The sequence below is a fragment of the Notolabrus celidotus genome, chromosome 11, assembly GCF_009762535.1.
Source record: "Notolabrus celidotus isolate fNotCel1 chromosome 11, fNotCel1.pri, whole genome shotgun sequence".
Classification (NCBI taxonomy): Eukaryota; Metazoa; Chordata; class Actinopteri; order Labriformes; family Labridae; genus Notolabrus; species Notolabrus celidotus.
In genome coordinates, this window is record NC_048282.1 from 29456750 (window position 1) to 29473081 (window position 16332).

The 16332-nt window shown below is 41.9% G+C and overlaps 1 protein-coding gene across 1 annotated transcript in view; it reads right to left on the reverse strand.

Annotated features, from left to right (window-relative positions):
* Window positions 1–414: 414 nt before the first annotated feature.
* The window catches only part of LOC117820935 (membrane-associated guanylate kinase, WW and PDZ domain-containing protein 1), a 61694-nt gene continuing 45776 nt past the window's right edge, over window positions 415–16332 (reverse strand). The window contains exons 13-17 of the mRNA XM_034694883.1: window positions 12283–12483; window positions 12115–12191; window positions 11858–12004; window positions 8196–8334; window positions 415–5861 (exon numbers count right to left, since the gene is read on the reverse strand). Of these exons, the coding sequence (XP_034550774.1) occupies window positions 4714–5861; window positions 8196–8334; window positions 11858–12004; window positions 12115–12191; window positions 12283–12483 (1712 nt within the window). The 3' untranslated portion in view covers window positions 415–4713. The remainder of the gene's footprint in view (window positions 5862–8195; window positions 8335–11857; window positions 12005–12114; window positions 12192–12282; window positions 12484–16332) is intronic.

Genomic DNA, 16332 nt, shown 5'->3' on the forward strand with positions numbered 1-16332 from the left:
TGCTCATATCTGAACTGAGACGCTCGCCATGAATTCATCCACCTCTCTCGCTCTCTGTAATAGCTCACACAGGTGTACAGTATAGGAAACTAATATTAGACTGAGGGATGGGAAATGTAAGATTCATGTTCTTGCAAAAAGCAGGTTTAATAATTGATCTCCAAAGAAATGATCAGGTGTGTGTCTTATTCATCTGAATCATCTTATTCCATCCTTGCATGCACATATCTGCTATATTTCTGAATACCTTTTTAGGCATATTTAAAACAATGTCTCACACACCAAATCTCCTCTCCCAAAAAGAATGTGCTGTATCCTGTGATCCTGCTGCCATCTGCTGTTCATCAATGTGCCTTTTCTGTGCCTATTAAAAAAAGCAATAAAAAGAAGACACGCATGACTACTGAGGAAATTGGTTCAGCAGTTTATTTAGAGTTTTATTAGAACGTGTTTACAGTTCAGCCATATTATCCCCCATGGGAAATGAAAATCTAAAAACAGAGCGTTAGCAAACGTTATAAAATAAGTCTGACATATAGGCTACCAAGCTACTCTGTATGCTCATTGGTTGGGGAGTACAGTATGTTGGTTTGGTCTCTGTGCTAGCAGCACAGTAATGCAAACACACGGGCAGGGCAACACATCGGTTTGTTCAGAATGGGTACGAATGAAGGAATAACTTCATTTTTAGAATCAACCTTTAGATGATTATGGGTTTGTAACAAACAGCTGTAACAGTCTGCGTCTCATTATGCTGTATTGAAGCAAAAAAAGAGGAAAAAAAACAGCTTTAACATTTAAATCAAATGTTCTGAAAATGGTTTGAAGTCACTTTGTAGCTTTTCTTCCTAATAATGGCTTATCTATAGAGCAAAGTATCTGAAAACCTGAGTATTTCCAAAAAGATAATCTCATAGAAAAATAACATCTCACTGTATCCTAGATTTTAAAACAAAACTTTTTCAAAAATGAGGACAAAAACTGAACGATGTGCTGTTTTCCATCTTAGATGCACGCTGATCTCCTGCAGAGATTTATCCTAAGTATTATCTTTGTGGATTTACAGTAAGGGCCTTTATTTTTTGGCATGACTGGAGCTACTAAACGGCTCGCCCACTTATCTCATATTAGGGACCTCAGAGCGAAAAAGGGTTTTCACAGTAAGAAAGAATCAGCGGTTAGGATAAAGTGATTTATGTTACCAAGGCAACTGTACGTGGCACGATGGGCACAGCACTCACTAGAATCTAGATCGTGTTTTTGTTCTGACCTCACACACAATATTATTAACAGTACTGGAAATATGCACACCCCATGTGCATATTTTTGGCATCTTTTTCTGACGTCTGAAGGAGGGTACGACACAGAGCATCCTTATCAACACCCGAGCAGCTTAGTACAAAACATTCATGTCTGAATAGTCAGGTCCAATATAGTCTGTTTACGATAAGAGCCTTCACAAAAGCTATATACCACTTTTCACAATATATCTCTTCACACTATAATAAATAATATGTACGGGTATCTGTTGTATGTAATATATAGATATACTGCATATACTTTTATATTTGACTTATCATGATGTATTACGATAAAGTAATACAAACAGGGCTTGCTCCACTTAGCACAGTATTTACAATAAGTTCTGTCATTTATTTCTATACAAATATTTACAGGATATAGATTCCACACCTGCTGTCTAAAAAAGGGATTTGCATCATCACAATCAAATATTCAGTTAAATGGAACAACATTACAAGTCGAGGCAAGTGTCCACATCAGAGGATTTCATTCAAACACGGCTTCCTCTCAGACCAGGTGGAAGTGGCGCAGTGGAAATGGATGACTGTCTCGGACAGTTGCATTATTATTGCTCAGTATCTTCATGAGGTATAAGTGAATGTCTGTGCAGTCTTTTTACAGTAAGGGGGTGATTAAGAGAGGAGAGGCTCTGCTGAAGTGGCTTGATAGCAGGGAGGCAGAGAAGTTGAAGAAGTGATTTAAACCAAGGTGTCTGAAATACCTCGTTGTCCTGGAAACTAGTTATGTTCTGATGCCTTTTTGTCTACCTGACGTTGTTTTCTTAGACATGGACTTAGGTATTGGCTGATTCAAAGTACCCCTCTGATACCGGGGTGATTGAAAAAGAATGATGCCATTAACAATCTAAACATATTAAGTGTATACAATTCCAAAATATGTAATTTGTGTGATTGCCACCATTGTTGTGTAGCTGTGGGACTCAGAGCGACAGAAAAAAAACAAATCAAGTAGCGCAGGCTAAACTAAGATGAGTGATGGCTCTGCCTGCAGCCCATACTTCCTGTGCCCCCTGTGGAGTGATTGAAAAACAACGTTTTAACATGAAACTGCTTCATTTATGTTTTATCAATTTAATCATCCTTAGTCTGAATTAAAGAAGTGTAACTGGTAAAAACAAAAAAACTATAAGAATTTGTGGATAGCACTTACCCTCTTAGCTATCAGAACACTGTGGCTGATTGCTTTGATTGCATGATAATGTAACTCAAATATTTCCCTTGTTGTTTGAAGCAGCTGCATCATATTAATGTGGCTCATAATTTATGGTATCAGATGGGTACACTGACCAGCTTACTCACCATTACCATTGAATGTATACAAAGATGGATAAAATGACAGATTCCCAAAAGTGAAGCCAAATCCTTTAGAGCTCCCCCTGGTGACTAAATGGGGGACTGCAGGTTAACACTGGGGCGGCTGTGGCTCGGTGGTAGAGTCACTCATCTCTCAATTGGAAGGACTCTCTGAAGACACTGAACCCCAAATTCTCCCTCTGTTGGTCAGCGGGGTGTGAGTGTGTATGAAAGAGATTAGCTAATACTGATGTTGCGATAGCCTCTGCCATCAGTGTGTGAATGTGGTGAGAAGTGTAAAAGGATTTTGAGTGGTCAGAAAGACTAGAAGAGCGCTGCATAAGTACAAGTCCATTTACCATTTACCACCGTGAAGACTCAAGTCTAAAGGACGCCCTCAGGTTGGCATGTTGTGATATGCCTTAGACGGGACTTCCACCAGATAAGTGTCCTGTCCATCTCCAATGTCCGATCCATTGCGGTCCAGATCCGTGCTCTCTCATCCGTCAACACCCACCGGCTGCGTTTTCGGAATGTAGCACGGAGCAGGACCGCCAGACAGCTGGAGTCATGTGACCGAGGTTTGCGCTCCTCTCCTCATTCATGTTGTCTTTATCAGCCTCTGAAAACCTCTGACCTGTTGACTCCAGGCCTGCCTCCGCTTAAAATGACATTTTGTTGTCATAGTTAAATTAAAAATGATCTAATGATAACACAGAGTGTTTTATTCTGAAAATAAACCAGATGTTTTAATTCTGTTTTGGTGCCTGACTTCCTGTCCTGCTCCATCTGCTCTGTGCTGATTGATGTGTCGTGCTCCGGCGTCTGGCAAAAGTAGAAGTCTTGCGTATCTGATACTTTGCGTTCCGACCTGCTGGATCAGAGACGCAGCCATAACGCAATGGAGTGGATCCAGTGGCAGTTAACACATTGACTTAAATAGAAACCTATCAGATCCAGTGCCGTGATGGATCAGAGAGGGACCAGACACGGATCTGGTGGAATTTGACTGTTACTGTTGTTCCAACAGTTTCACACATACAGGACGTGTGGGAAACAGAGAAAGCAACCAAACTGGAACTCCTGACAAGTGTTAATGCTGTTGCACTAACTGGGGATCACTGGACGTCAGTGTGTAATCAAACTGATCTCAGAATAACTGTATTGGACATTTTGTACTTGCCCTTCTGCACTTGTCTTATTGTGTTTCAGTGTTATCCTTTAAAAAAGATGAACACTGTATTTCACAAAATAAGCACTTTGAAACGGTCTCCTACCCTTAAGTCATCGTTTCAGACCACACTGGAGAATAATGAAGGTAAAAGTCAAGATAATAAAGTATAAGCTGTTCTGAAATTCAAAATAATGGAATTTTTAACAAGTGATTAAAACTGTGATTAAAAAATGCAATCTTTGGACAGCCCTGGAGAAAACCTAAGGAAGACTATCACAAGAGCCTTCAACTTTACATAACCATGATTGTCTGCTTCAGACCAACACATGAATCTGTTCTGATGTAGACTGTTCTGACCTGAGGAATCTGTGTTGTTGTTTCATAAGGGAGTTAAAGTTGCTTTAAAAGGGGTGGGATGTTAGAGTCTGGTTCCAAACGAACTCACTGGTACAATATGTGAGCACCTGTTGAGGGGGTAATTTGGCTTCACTTTTCTACATCGAGAGGAATTGGAGACCTGTCAACCATCTTTATATACAGTCAACAGCCAAAACCAGTTACAGCATTGTAGGCTGTGTTGGAGGCATTTCAGATACAGGGTTGGTATCAGAACAACTCTCCTGAAAATGATCACAAAATCCTCCAAACGTGAAAAGAGGAGTGCTTCATAAAAAAGACAATACTATGGTTTGTTTCACCAGCAAAACATGTGACAGAACTTTAGCATGTTCATTTACAGATTAACATGAGATATAAATGTTAGACACCAACCAGAGGTCAGCTGTAAAAAGGCACAAATAACATGACTTCATACTACTGCAGATATCAAAGTGGATGTGAGGAGATGTTGGTAGAAAACAAGTCAAGGTCTAACACAGTGAGACTGACAGAATCTGAAATCAGATACTCAGATGTTTTCATGCTCTACTTCCTTTTAAAAAGTAAAGAGAAAGGGTTTTTTCTTCTTCTTCCTCCTCCCTGCTCTGTCGGCGCCCCTGGGCTCGTCTCCCCGTCTTCGACCGGTGCCACCCTCTGCTCGCTGGGAAGGAGCCAAGGGCCTGGCAACACCGCGGCTCTGCGCCCGCCTGCTTCTGTGGCGGTCAGGGAGAGGCCGGAGATGCTGGCAGCCGACACGCTGCCGTCAGATTGGCTGCCTCCAGACTCTGAGTCATCGTCACCCGGCTGCTCCAGGGACAGCATGGAGGTGAGGAAGGAGAAGGGCTTTCTCTCTGACAGCGGATCGATCACATCAATGCCCGATAGAGGCCCCGTCACCTGATTGCTCTGTGCACTGTTGCTGTCTCTCTGATCCTGATTCAGCTCTATGTTTTCACCCCTGCCTTCATCCTGCTCCTCCACCTCCTTCTCACTCCTCAGCTCTCTGTATTCTGCCACCATGTCCCAGTTTTCATCCTCCTTCTCCTCCAAGTCTAGCTTAGGTCTGGGAAGTTTTAGGTTTGGACTTGGAATAGGAAGAAAAACATCATCATCACTTTCTTCCTTCTCTGAACTAACTCTCTCCTGCTCCTCTTCTCTCTTCTCTTCCACCTTTTCCTCAACAGCAGGTACCTCCTGCTTATCCTTCCCCTCTTCTTCTTCCTTCTCCGCTTGCTCTGGCTCCTCGACCTCTGCTTCTCTCACCCTCACCTCACTTCTACTCCTCCTCTCCTTGCTTTTACTCCGTCTATCTCTTTTCCGTCCCCTCTCTGTCACACTTTTTGTCTCATCATCATCATTTCTCCTGGAGACATCTCTTGGTAAACTCTCAGACACACCTTTTCTCCTCCTCCTCCTCCTCCTCCTGCTGCTTGTTCTTGCATCTGGAGACCTCTCCTCCAGCTCAGAGGTTGGGCTTTTTAAATCAGAGCGCCCTCCTCCGCCTCCCTCTTCTGAACCGTGTCTCTTTCTCCTCCTTGCTGTAGATCTCTCCCTCTGGCGTCCATCTAAAGACCTGCTTCTCCTCTTCTGCTTGGTGCTGCGCCCCTTCCGCCCCGTGGAGTCTACTGCAGCCAAACCCTGCTCCTTGGGGTGACGCAGGAGGGAGGGGGAGGTGATTCTGGGATTTTCACGGCCTGGACAGACATAACGTGGAGAGGACGAGGTGGAAAGAGGACGAGAAAACAGACTGAATGAGCAGGTAAATGAGAGGAAATCTCAGGCAGAGAGCTTTATATAATCTGTTATTAAAGAGCTCTGAAATCCAGAAACTGATTGTTTTGATTCAGGGATTTTGGGCATTAGGCTTGCTTGCATAACAACAGCTGCTTTTCCATTTGAGTGCAACCTGCAGATAATGCTTTCTTTCAAACATGAGTCATGATGCTTCATAAAAGTGCTTTTCTTCTTATTACAGCCTTGATTCCAAAAGAGCTGGGACGCTGTGCAACAGGACCACACAAACAGATTTGAATGGTTTACAAACCATCAAACACTGTATTTAATTGAAATAGTTTAAGACAACAAAACAAATGTTGAAACTAAAAAGAGTCATTGTTTTATGAAAAACACACGCTCATTTTAATGCCAGCGAAATGTTCAAACATTTGGGATTGGTTTGGCATTGTCTTACTGTATTACGTGAGGTCTCTCCTGAAAATGTAATTGTCTGGATGGCAGCATATGTTGCTTTAAAACCTGTATATATTGTTCAGCTCTGATCACTTTGCCTTCACAGATGTGTAAGCTAGCCATGTCAGGGGCACTTATGCATCCATATGCTATCATTGATGCTGGCCTTGGAAATGTATGTGGATAACAAAGCATTAGGCTGCTGTATCCATGATTTCCAAAAAGAATGTCAATTTTTTTTTAGTTTTCCTTTGCATGGTCGATTTTAACATGTATTACTTGATAAAGCTACAAACCATGTTTACAGACATTTTTTTTGGAAGTGACTTTGAGCTCATGCAGTGAACTCCACTAAAGAGTCATGTCTGTTTCTGATGCAGTGCCACTTAAAGGCCCAAAGATAACTGCCATCCAGTATCAGTTCTTGGCCTTGCTGCTTTTGTACACACATTTCTTCAGATCCTCTGAACTGGAGATGATGAAATCCCCTAATTCAGGGCTATTCAATTAATATTTTGTCGGGCCGGATTTTCAGACTAAGGACATGAGCTGGGCCAGATGTTTATTAATGTATTGCCACATCCAAAAGGGCATAAACACAATAAAAGAGCAGCACTTGTCAGTGTCAGTAAAATATGTTTTTCTTGCCGGACCCAAGTCACAATCACTCGGCAGTTGTTTTCGGGCCACTCAAGGGTGGCCCGCTGGCCGCTAATTGAATAGGGCTGCCCTAATTCTTTGCAGTTTTACCCTGAAGAACATTATTCTGAAACTCTCTTACAGACTGATGAACCTCTTTTAATTTCTACTTCTAAGAGAGTCAGCCTCTCTGGAATAACCTTTTTATACCAAGTCAAGTTGCTAACTTGTTGCAAATTAATCTTATTAGTTGGAATATGTTCCTCTAGGTGATTGTTAACATTACAAAACTTTTTCAGTGCGTTGTTTTTGTCTCAATGCTTTGGAAATGTGTTGTGGGCATCAAATTTAAAATAAGCAAATATTTTTCATTGAAAAAAATCCGTTAATCATTTGAAATGATGTCTTTGCATTCTTTCCAATCAAAGATAGCGTTTAAACTATCTGCAAACCATCAAAATCTGTTTTTATCAACATCAGAGTCCCAACTTTCTTTCAAATTGGGTTATAAATAGCACACTTTGCTTACACCTTGTGGAAATGTAGAAGTTTCTTTAGAGACAGGTTTTGGTGGCTAATCCGAGTGACACTTCACATTTTTCCACCATATCTTTAGCTGGTATCAAAGATCTCAGTACAGAGGTTAGCAGTGGTGACTGAGCAGAAGGCTGTAGAGAGACAGAAAATGGGAGAACTAACAGGAACCATTACCAACCGCGTATTCTCTGTCCGTCCAATGATATAGAAGCAAGGCTCGCCTAGCTTGGAGTTGGTCATACAAAGAGACAAACTGGAGAGCTCCACTGGGAGAGAAAGTGAAGAGGAAAGGGAAAAGAGAAGAAAGAAAGAAGAGAAATGTTTAAAGGAAGAAACAAGGAAACCCAGAGTTGTCAAAGGGGAAACGGTTTGGGTTAAAAGCAAAAACAAGCAAATCAACCAAAGATGTGGAGAGGTTAAAAAGTGGTAAAAGGAAGAGTGAAAAAGCAGATATATTTGTTAGAATCAGTCCCTTAGAGAATAAGAAGAAAGTAGATAACACAAGACAAATGCTCCCCATGCATGAGAAATAAAGTTCCACATAATATTAATTTCCTTATATATTTATCTTATATTTCCATACTTTTTTAATTCCCTTCTGTAAACACACAGTGGGTACAAACACATTTCAACCCCACTCTTACCCTCCCACTGTTTCTCACCATAGTCTGGCACGTAGCCGTTTCCTCTCTTGAGCACCAGGTGGATGCGATGGCCTCCTCTGCGGATCTGCTCCACCGCCTGGCTGTGCGTCATCCCCGCTGTGCTGTCTCCGTTGATCTCCACCAGCTGGTCACTGACCTGCAACACATAAACACAACACCCACAACAACAGCACTTTAAATATATCGTACGTGTTATGTCCCTGAAATACCCCAATAGTCTGTAAGATAGACACACAGCTGTTAGGAAGAGAGGCATCAACAAGCTTCAGCAAGTTACACATGTTCTGGAGCTGTCCCTCTTTATAAGTGTTCTGGTCTGAGGTGTTCAGTACATGGTCAAAGGTAACTTGGAAAAGACCGGTCCCTAATGCTTCTACTACTTTGTTTGGTGTGTCTCCCCCTCTGTATAATCTCTCTTCATCCAAGAAGGACTTGATGGTGTTCACAACTCTGCTGGCCCGGACATTAGTTCTGTTCAAATGGAAATATTCTGTCCCACTTACCTATTCAAACTGGTATCCTTTATACTGTTAAAAATACCTGGAATCCTTCTCTATCTTATGTTAACAGCTCAGCTTGTCATATAATAACGTTAGACTGAGCATCACCATGGTGTGGCTTAATATGTTTCAATTATTGTCTTCATCTATTTATTTTTATTTATTTACTCCTTGTCTTATATTTTGCACTTTTGTAGCTCTACCTCTTTAATCTGGAGGTTATTTGTGTCAGGGTAGGGGCATAGACTGTACAAATAATGGACGTAGTATCCTTGATGTCACCCATCTGTTCCTGAGCGCTGTTTTGAAGCCAGTCAGTGGCGGCAGCCATATTGGAAATGTGGAACTCAACCAGGCATAGTGTGATGTAAAGAGGCGGAGTTTGAGCCTCCTAGCCAACAGTTCTGCGTTCCCGTCTGGGAGTCAAGTCAGTCATGTCCTTATTTGGGAAAAAACTCGTAATCTTAAAGGTGACATATCACGCTTTTTTCATCAATATATATTGGTCTAAGAGGTCCCCAAAACATGTCTTTAAAGTTTATGCTCAAAAAAACACTTTGAAATCAGATTTTGGAATGCCTGAAAAGTCCTTTTCTTCAGTCCTCCTCAGAACACTCTGTTTTCCCTCTGACCACGCCCCCTCCGGAAGTGGATGTGCCTCGGCTCTCCAGCACGTTGATCTAATGTTTATATGTTGGCTGAATATACACGGCTGCTCAGAGATCGCGTTACTTCAACCCTCTGAATCTGATCCTGACGGAGAGGCGCCTGTAGCAGGACCTTTCTGAACGATTGGTCATAGATTTAGTGTTTCTTGTTGTTTTATTTATCAGTATGTAGACGTGTGTCTTGGTACACAGCTACGAACATGTAGCTATGTGGCTATGCTAACTAGCGCTAGCACTTATCCATGATAAATAAAAATCATCCACTAGATCTTCAAATCTGCAGATGTGGGGAGTAAAACCGACCTCTGCCAGAAAGGCAGCAGGACCTTTTATGAAGGATTGGTCACAGATTTAGTGTTTCTTGTTGTTTTATTTGTCAGTATGTCGACGTGTGTATTGGTACACAGCTACAGCTACAGCTACAGCTACAGCTACAGCTATGAACATGTAGCTATGTGGCTATGCTAATTAGCGCTAGCACTTATCCATGACAAATAAAAATCATCCACTAGATCTTCAAATCTGCAGATGTGGGGAGTAAAACCGACCTTTGTGTTTATTAAGACAGCCTACAACTAGCATGCCTCCCTCCTAAGCTCCTTGTTAGCACACATTTGTGCAGGGAATGAAAAACGGGGGAGGGATTCAGTATTATTTTATACAGTCTATGGGCTGAACAAGCTCCGAGCTCTGACTCCGTGACAGACCGGATATTGTTGTTACGTAACAAAAACACGGAAGTCTGAAACGGCTCGTTTCACACACATTTACAGAAAGGTGTAGAAATCAAAACTGGGGCAGAATGGATTTTTTTCATTCTCGGGGGGTTTGTAGACATGCCAGGGACACATATTTCAGGTAAAGAACCATTAAAAAGTCAATTTTGCATGATATGTCACCTTTAATGTCTTCTGAACCATCGCATTAGAAAAAAATTCACTCCCGTACAGTGTGTGCTGATAGAGAAATTAGCTACGTAGAGCCAAGCCGTTTTTTGAACCAGGCTGTAAACATGTTTATTAATGCTGCAAAGATCGTCTGTTTTGAATTGGTATGTATGTGGTTTCCGGTGTTTCTGCAGCCAGCCTCAAGAGGATCCTTGATGAATTGCAGTTTATAATACTTCCGCATGGGCTTCATGGTTTGAGACCGGAGGTTGACGCTTGGGTGGGGGGCTATTTGTTCTTTTGTATTTTGTATGTTGTCTGTGTATTTGTTTGTTGGTTCCTAAATAACAATAACCAAATGAAACAACTTGTTTTTCAATGTGAAAATCAATAAACAAAGTTAAAAAGAAAGAAAACCACAGTTTCTCAGAGACCTGTGCTATTAGGCATGGGGTCCCTCAAGGCTCTGCTCTAGGTCCACTGTTGTTTTCACTGTACCTTACACCACTGGGTTAGATTTCACATCTTTTGGGGATGGATTTTCACTGCTGTGCTGATGATTTACTCGTATATATTGTCATTATTGCAGAAAACAGATCCAGTATATCTAAGCTTGAGGCCTGTCTGGCTGCTGTTGGATGCTGGTTGTTTTCAGACTTCCTGCCTCTCAACTCAGTTATTACAGAAATGATTGTTATCGGACCAGTAAGACTGACACATCTGTAGGATGATCTTACTCTGTCACTGTATGAGTGTGATATTCATCGCAGAGACAGAATGAAGAATCTTGGAACATCAGAAACATCACTAAGACAAGATCAATCCTATCGTTTGATGATGCTGAGGTTCTCATCCATGCATTTGTTCAATCCAGATTAGATTATTGCAGTGGTCATCTGTCTGGTTGGCCAGAGAAGAGTTTGCGAGGTCTGCAGCTGGTTAGGAATGTAGCCGCTATTAGTCTACCCTGGTCACATAATAATAAGTACAATATCCTTGTGCTGTCCTCTCTTCTTTGGCTTCCTGTTCAGGCCAGAAGCAGATTTTAACTTACTTCTGTAAATGCACAGAATAGTAAATGGCAGTTCACCCTCGTCCTTGACTGACCTAGTGAATCCATACATCCCTGCTCAGTCATTTCACTCTCGGGGGACTGGTCCTCTGAGTGTTCCCAAGGTCAAAAAGAAGACAATCTGTGAGTGGGCGATTTCATCCTGAGCAAAAACTTTATGGAACAGTCTTCCTCCTGATATTAGACAGGCTTGTTCAGTTCAGGTGTCTACAGCAAAGCTAAAGACTGACTTGTTTACTGATGTGTATGATCCTGAAGTCCTGTCTTATAATGTGTTGAGTTTTAATGTCGTTATTTTAATTTCTTTCATACTGTAAAACTCTGTAAAGCAGAAATAAATACATGTATTATTTTATTTATCATTATTGTAATTAATATCATCATAGGTATTATTATCATATTTATATTTCATTAATATTTGTATTTATATTTATATTTTATTCACAATTATATTAATGTTATGACCAACAAATATTTAATAGAGAACTTTCTCTCGTACAAACAGTAAAATGCACAAAGCTGACAAACGCACCTGCATTTTGTGGCTCCTCGAGGCCGGCCCCCCCTCCATCAGTCCAAGGACGTACAGGCCCATGTTGTACTCGCTGCCCCCTCGCAGGCTGAAGCCAAAACCTGACGGGCCTCGATCCAAATCCACGCTGTAATACCTGGAGTCACGCTGGGACACAGGAGCAGAGAGGGTAAGAAGGATAAGATGAGCTACCACAAAATCTACACACCTTAGTGACCCTGAGGCACACAAACTACAAAGTATGGTTCTGCCCTCACCTTTGGACGCGACCTTTGACCTTTTCTGCTTCTGTGACTGGAGTCAAACTCGTTGGTTTCTGAAAGGCTGTTGGCATCTAAAAAACACAAACAAGGATGATTAGATAAAAAAAGATCCAGAGTTTTTGTTCGTGTGTGTGTCTAATAGAAGCTTATGTCTGTGCTTACAGGTGCTTGGACGAGGGACTATAGTGAGGCGCAAAGTGTTCCCTGCTCGACGAAGGATCTGAGCGAGTTCCCGATGAGGCAGAGTCACCACTGAGCGTCCCTCTACCGCCTCCAACCGATCTCCAGGTCGGATCTGACCACTCTTGGCTGCCGGGCTGCCTCGTCGAACCGTCACAAAGCGGTGAGGGAGGAGTGAAGCAGCTGAAGAGAGGAGACACACATCAAAGAATTATCACCACCTTTTACACACTGATGGTTATTTATGAGCTTGGAACTCCTGTAAAGTTGCAGCTGGAACACATTAGATAAACTTTCCTCTTAACTGAATCAAGCGAGTATTAAGTGGGGTCAAATGTGGTTGCATTAAAAATCTGAAGGATTTATCACACCTGATTGTAAGCCAAAAATCCCCCAAAAAACAAGCTGTAATTAAACCCTGAATTGTTTTTGGCACCGTTCACTTTTATAAATGACTTCACACTGGAACCTTATTTTACCCCCCTTCTACTGTCTCCTTGAAACACTCTCCTCTACCCCTTCATCTGCCCATCTATCAGCCTATCTCTCCATTCGCTGACACACCGGTAAATGTTATTCGCTGTTCGATGATTTGTCTTTCTCCTCAAGAACAAACTTTCACGGAAGACGAGCTCTCCAGCATAATTTCCCTGTCAGGGACTTGTCAAACTTTGCAGAAAAAAACAGACTTAAGATATCTATACTTCAGCTTTTACTGAGTCAGTTCTTACTGCTCAGCTCCTCCAACTCTCAGTCTGTCTGCATTGCTATGCCTCTTGCATACAAAACACACACACACACACACACATAAAAACACCCACGGCAAATAGACTATTGTTTTTGCTGGCACCACAAAATGTCTTTCTCCTCATTTTGGCGAACACTCACATGTTCTCCAAAACCTTACACTGCTCAGTCTCACCGTGTGTCCCTTCTCAAAGGGTCAGAGATGATCAACACGAATTTTTGATGGATTAAAGACGGCCTGAGGTGTTATGAGGAAAAATGTGATGTGTGATTAAATTGTTAATCATTGCAAAAAAGGTATTAAGTGCAATAGATAAATATTAAAAAGTGCAAATTAGCAATAGTTCATAGTTTGTCAGTCTGCTGTTCTTCGTGTTTTCTACTTGTGTTTGGAACATTTCCCTCCTGATTACAAAATAAATCCAAACTGCATTTTTTTTGCTACTAATTTTGCAGCTAGCTAGCTTTATATTCATCTGACTGCATCAGAATGGTGTATACACATGGCCATTGTAATCAGGCCTCCCTCCAACAGCTTTATTTGTTGGGATAAATTCAGACCTTTGTGTTGTTTACTGTGAATGCTTAAGTAGAAGCTGTCATTGCAATTTTTTGCGTAGCCCCAGATTCAAATGACTAATCAAATTGAGGTTGGAGCATAGCATGTATAAAAGAAGTGGACGTTCTCTCTTGGTTTCAAAGGAGTAGCTAATGAGGATGTTTCTTAAACCTGCATTCTTTCTAACAGCCAACAGAGGGCGATCACTGGCTGCCAAAAGTAATAAGTTAGTATAAAACCTGAAGGCAAATGACCCTAATTCTCACCTGATTTTGAGCTTCAGTGAACATTTCTTTCTAAAAGGTTTGTGGTCACAATCTTTGTTTTAAGTCTTCATTAATACAGCATGATATTTATTCGTACATTTTTGGGCTTGTTAAAGGTAAAATTGCTGACAAAGCAAGGCATGCTTGGAGGTGTGACTCCATGTGATTGGTCACCTCTGGTTACCTGGCACCAAGGACAGAGACACTGATAGATAACGTGAATCAACATTTATCCACCCTATTGTCCAAATACTTCGGGAGAAGCTGGCGACGTGTTCACCAAGCGCCAAACTTTGGTGTTGAAAAATTAAGCTAAAGCAGAAATGTAAAACTCAAGTTTCTCAGAAACCAATGGGCGACATGACTGAGACTATGTCCATGTTTCAACACTCTATCGTGTTTACAAACCAAATAGTGATGTCACATTTGACACGCCCACTTCTTTAATACAGTCAGAATTTGACAGGGTTGGTCAATAAATCTTGTGACTTTAATTAGACTTATCCTCTGTAAAAAACATCACTCTTAGTAAAGTGTAACTCCAGTCAGTGTCGAAGGTTGATGAAAAAAGTATCAAGCAGCCTAAAAATAAATTTGCCTTCATTAATCTCTAACTAAAAAGCTTCTTACAGTTTTCAGCCGGACAGTCTGTCTGCGTCTGCTCAGACTTCTAATTCGATCTTCTGTTTTTCCTTCTGTATCTTATTAAACTCCCAATTGCTCCCAATCTGACCCCTCTTTAGGGGTATGCTCCGCTTGGGTGACAGCTGGCTCCTCTAGAGTCTCGCCGGTGGCCTTATGTAACCCATCAGGCAGCAGAAACATGCTGACGCTCTCATTCAGCTGAGCCAGAGAGGAACTCTGCATCTTTGTGATAGTAAAAATAATTAAATGGTCTTATAGATCACCATGACCATGATTGTTGAAAGATTTAAAATTGTAACTGTTGGTGCATGGAGTGATTAAATATATGTCACACTCCCGTTAAAATGTACAGCGAATATCCAGAGTCACATCTCCAATCTGGGCCTAATCTGGGTGACCCAGGCAGAAGCGGCAATCAGGTCAAATCAAAGCCAAGGCAGCTTTGCAAATAGTCTTCTTAACATGCATAATACATCGCTCTGACATCAACAGTGGCCAAACACATGAATACGCATGCAACAGCCATACACACATACACACACGGCATACTTTTGCACACACAAACACGTGTACTCTGCCACACACAGTGACTCACACGCAGAGGGATTGGGACAGATGTACTCCACCACACACACACACAAACACACACACGCACACACGGAGCTTAAACCACACACACAGATGCATCCAAATGGACTGCTTTATATTAGTGTCTTTTCCTCTGGCTCTGCATGTTCTCTTGTCCAGAGTAATCCCACTGCGGTATGCCCAGCAGCCATCCAGCCAGGCAGCCTCTAACACTGCAATGATCACTGCTCAGGAGTGGAAGCAGCCCCCCCTCCGAGGCACCGTGAAAAAAAAAATCCCCCCCTCTGCAGCCCACATGCATCAGCGGGTGCAGACATCCCCACAGCAGCCTGCAGATGCATCGTACGTGTCGGACACCGGGGAGAGAGAGAGAGAGAGCTGTTGATCTATAGCAGGATCATTCATGCAGGAGTGTGAGTGTGTGCAGGTTGGTTAATGCTGAACTCAGCACTGTTAAAGGTAGCTGTCAGTCATTCATGTTGCTGTCTGTGTGGCTCAGGAATGGATCTACAACAGAGACCTTTAGCACATGATTACATCATGTTTTTAGGCAGCGTTAAGCCTGCAAATGTTTCAATGTTTTACAATTCCTGTTCCTTTGCTGTTGCTGCAAAACCATCTGATCAAACTGAATATTTAAACATACTTCTTATCTATTGCAGCATTAGATTGATTACACATCCAACAACATGTGAGCCTGTCGATCTAACTTTCACCCTGCAAAGTCAACACAAGCAAACTTCAGAGTGCAATGAAGAATTACAACCTTTATCTCATGCATAGAAGTCAACAAGAAACACTGCACCAAACCATTACTCTTAGTAAACATGAAAGAGAAGTGAAGCAGATAATTACGTTTAGACTCCTTCACAGTTCTCAAAGCAGACTGTAGTCTCTCCAGCATGGCTGTTTGAATAGCATGTGCAGAAAAAAAAACAAAACAAAAAAAGCTCCTAAATTCCTCGTCAGGCCGCGTCGAGGTGTTGAGATTCACATGTGTCAGTCAACAGGAGCTAAAACACAGGTCTGCTGTCCCCTCTGTTGCTCCTCTGCAAAGGGAAACGTTCAGAGTAGCATTTCTCTTAAGCATTCAAAGAGCAATGGAGAGAGCGGGAGGTAAGTGGAAGGCGGAGGTATGAAGGGAGGGAGAGATAGAAAGAGAGAGAGAGAGAGAGGGAGGGAGTTTTAATCTTTTGAAAAACCAGAGTGGACGCTTTTACTGCAGAG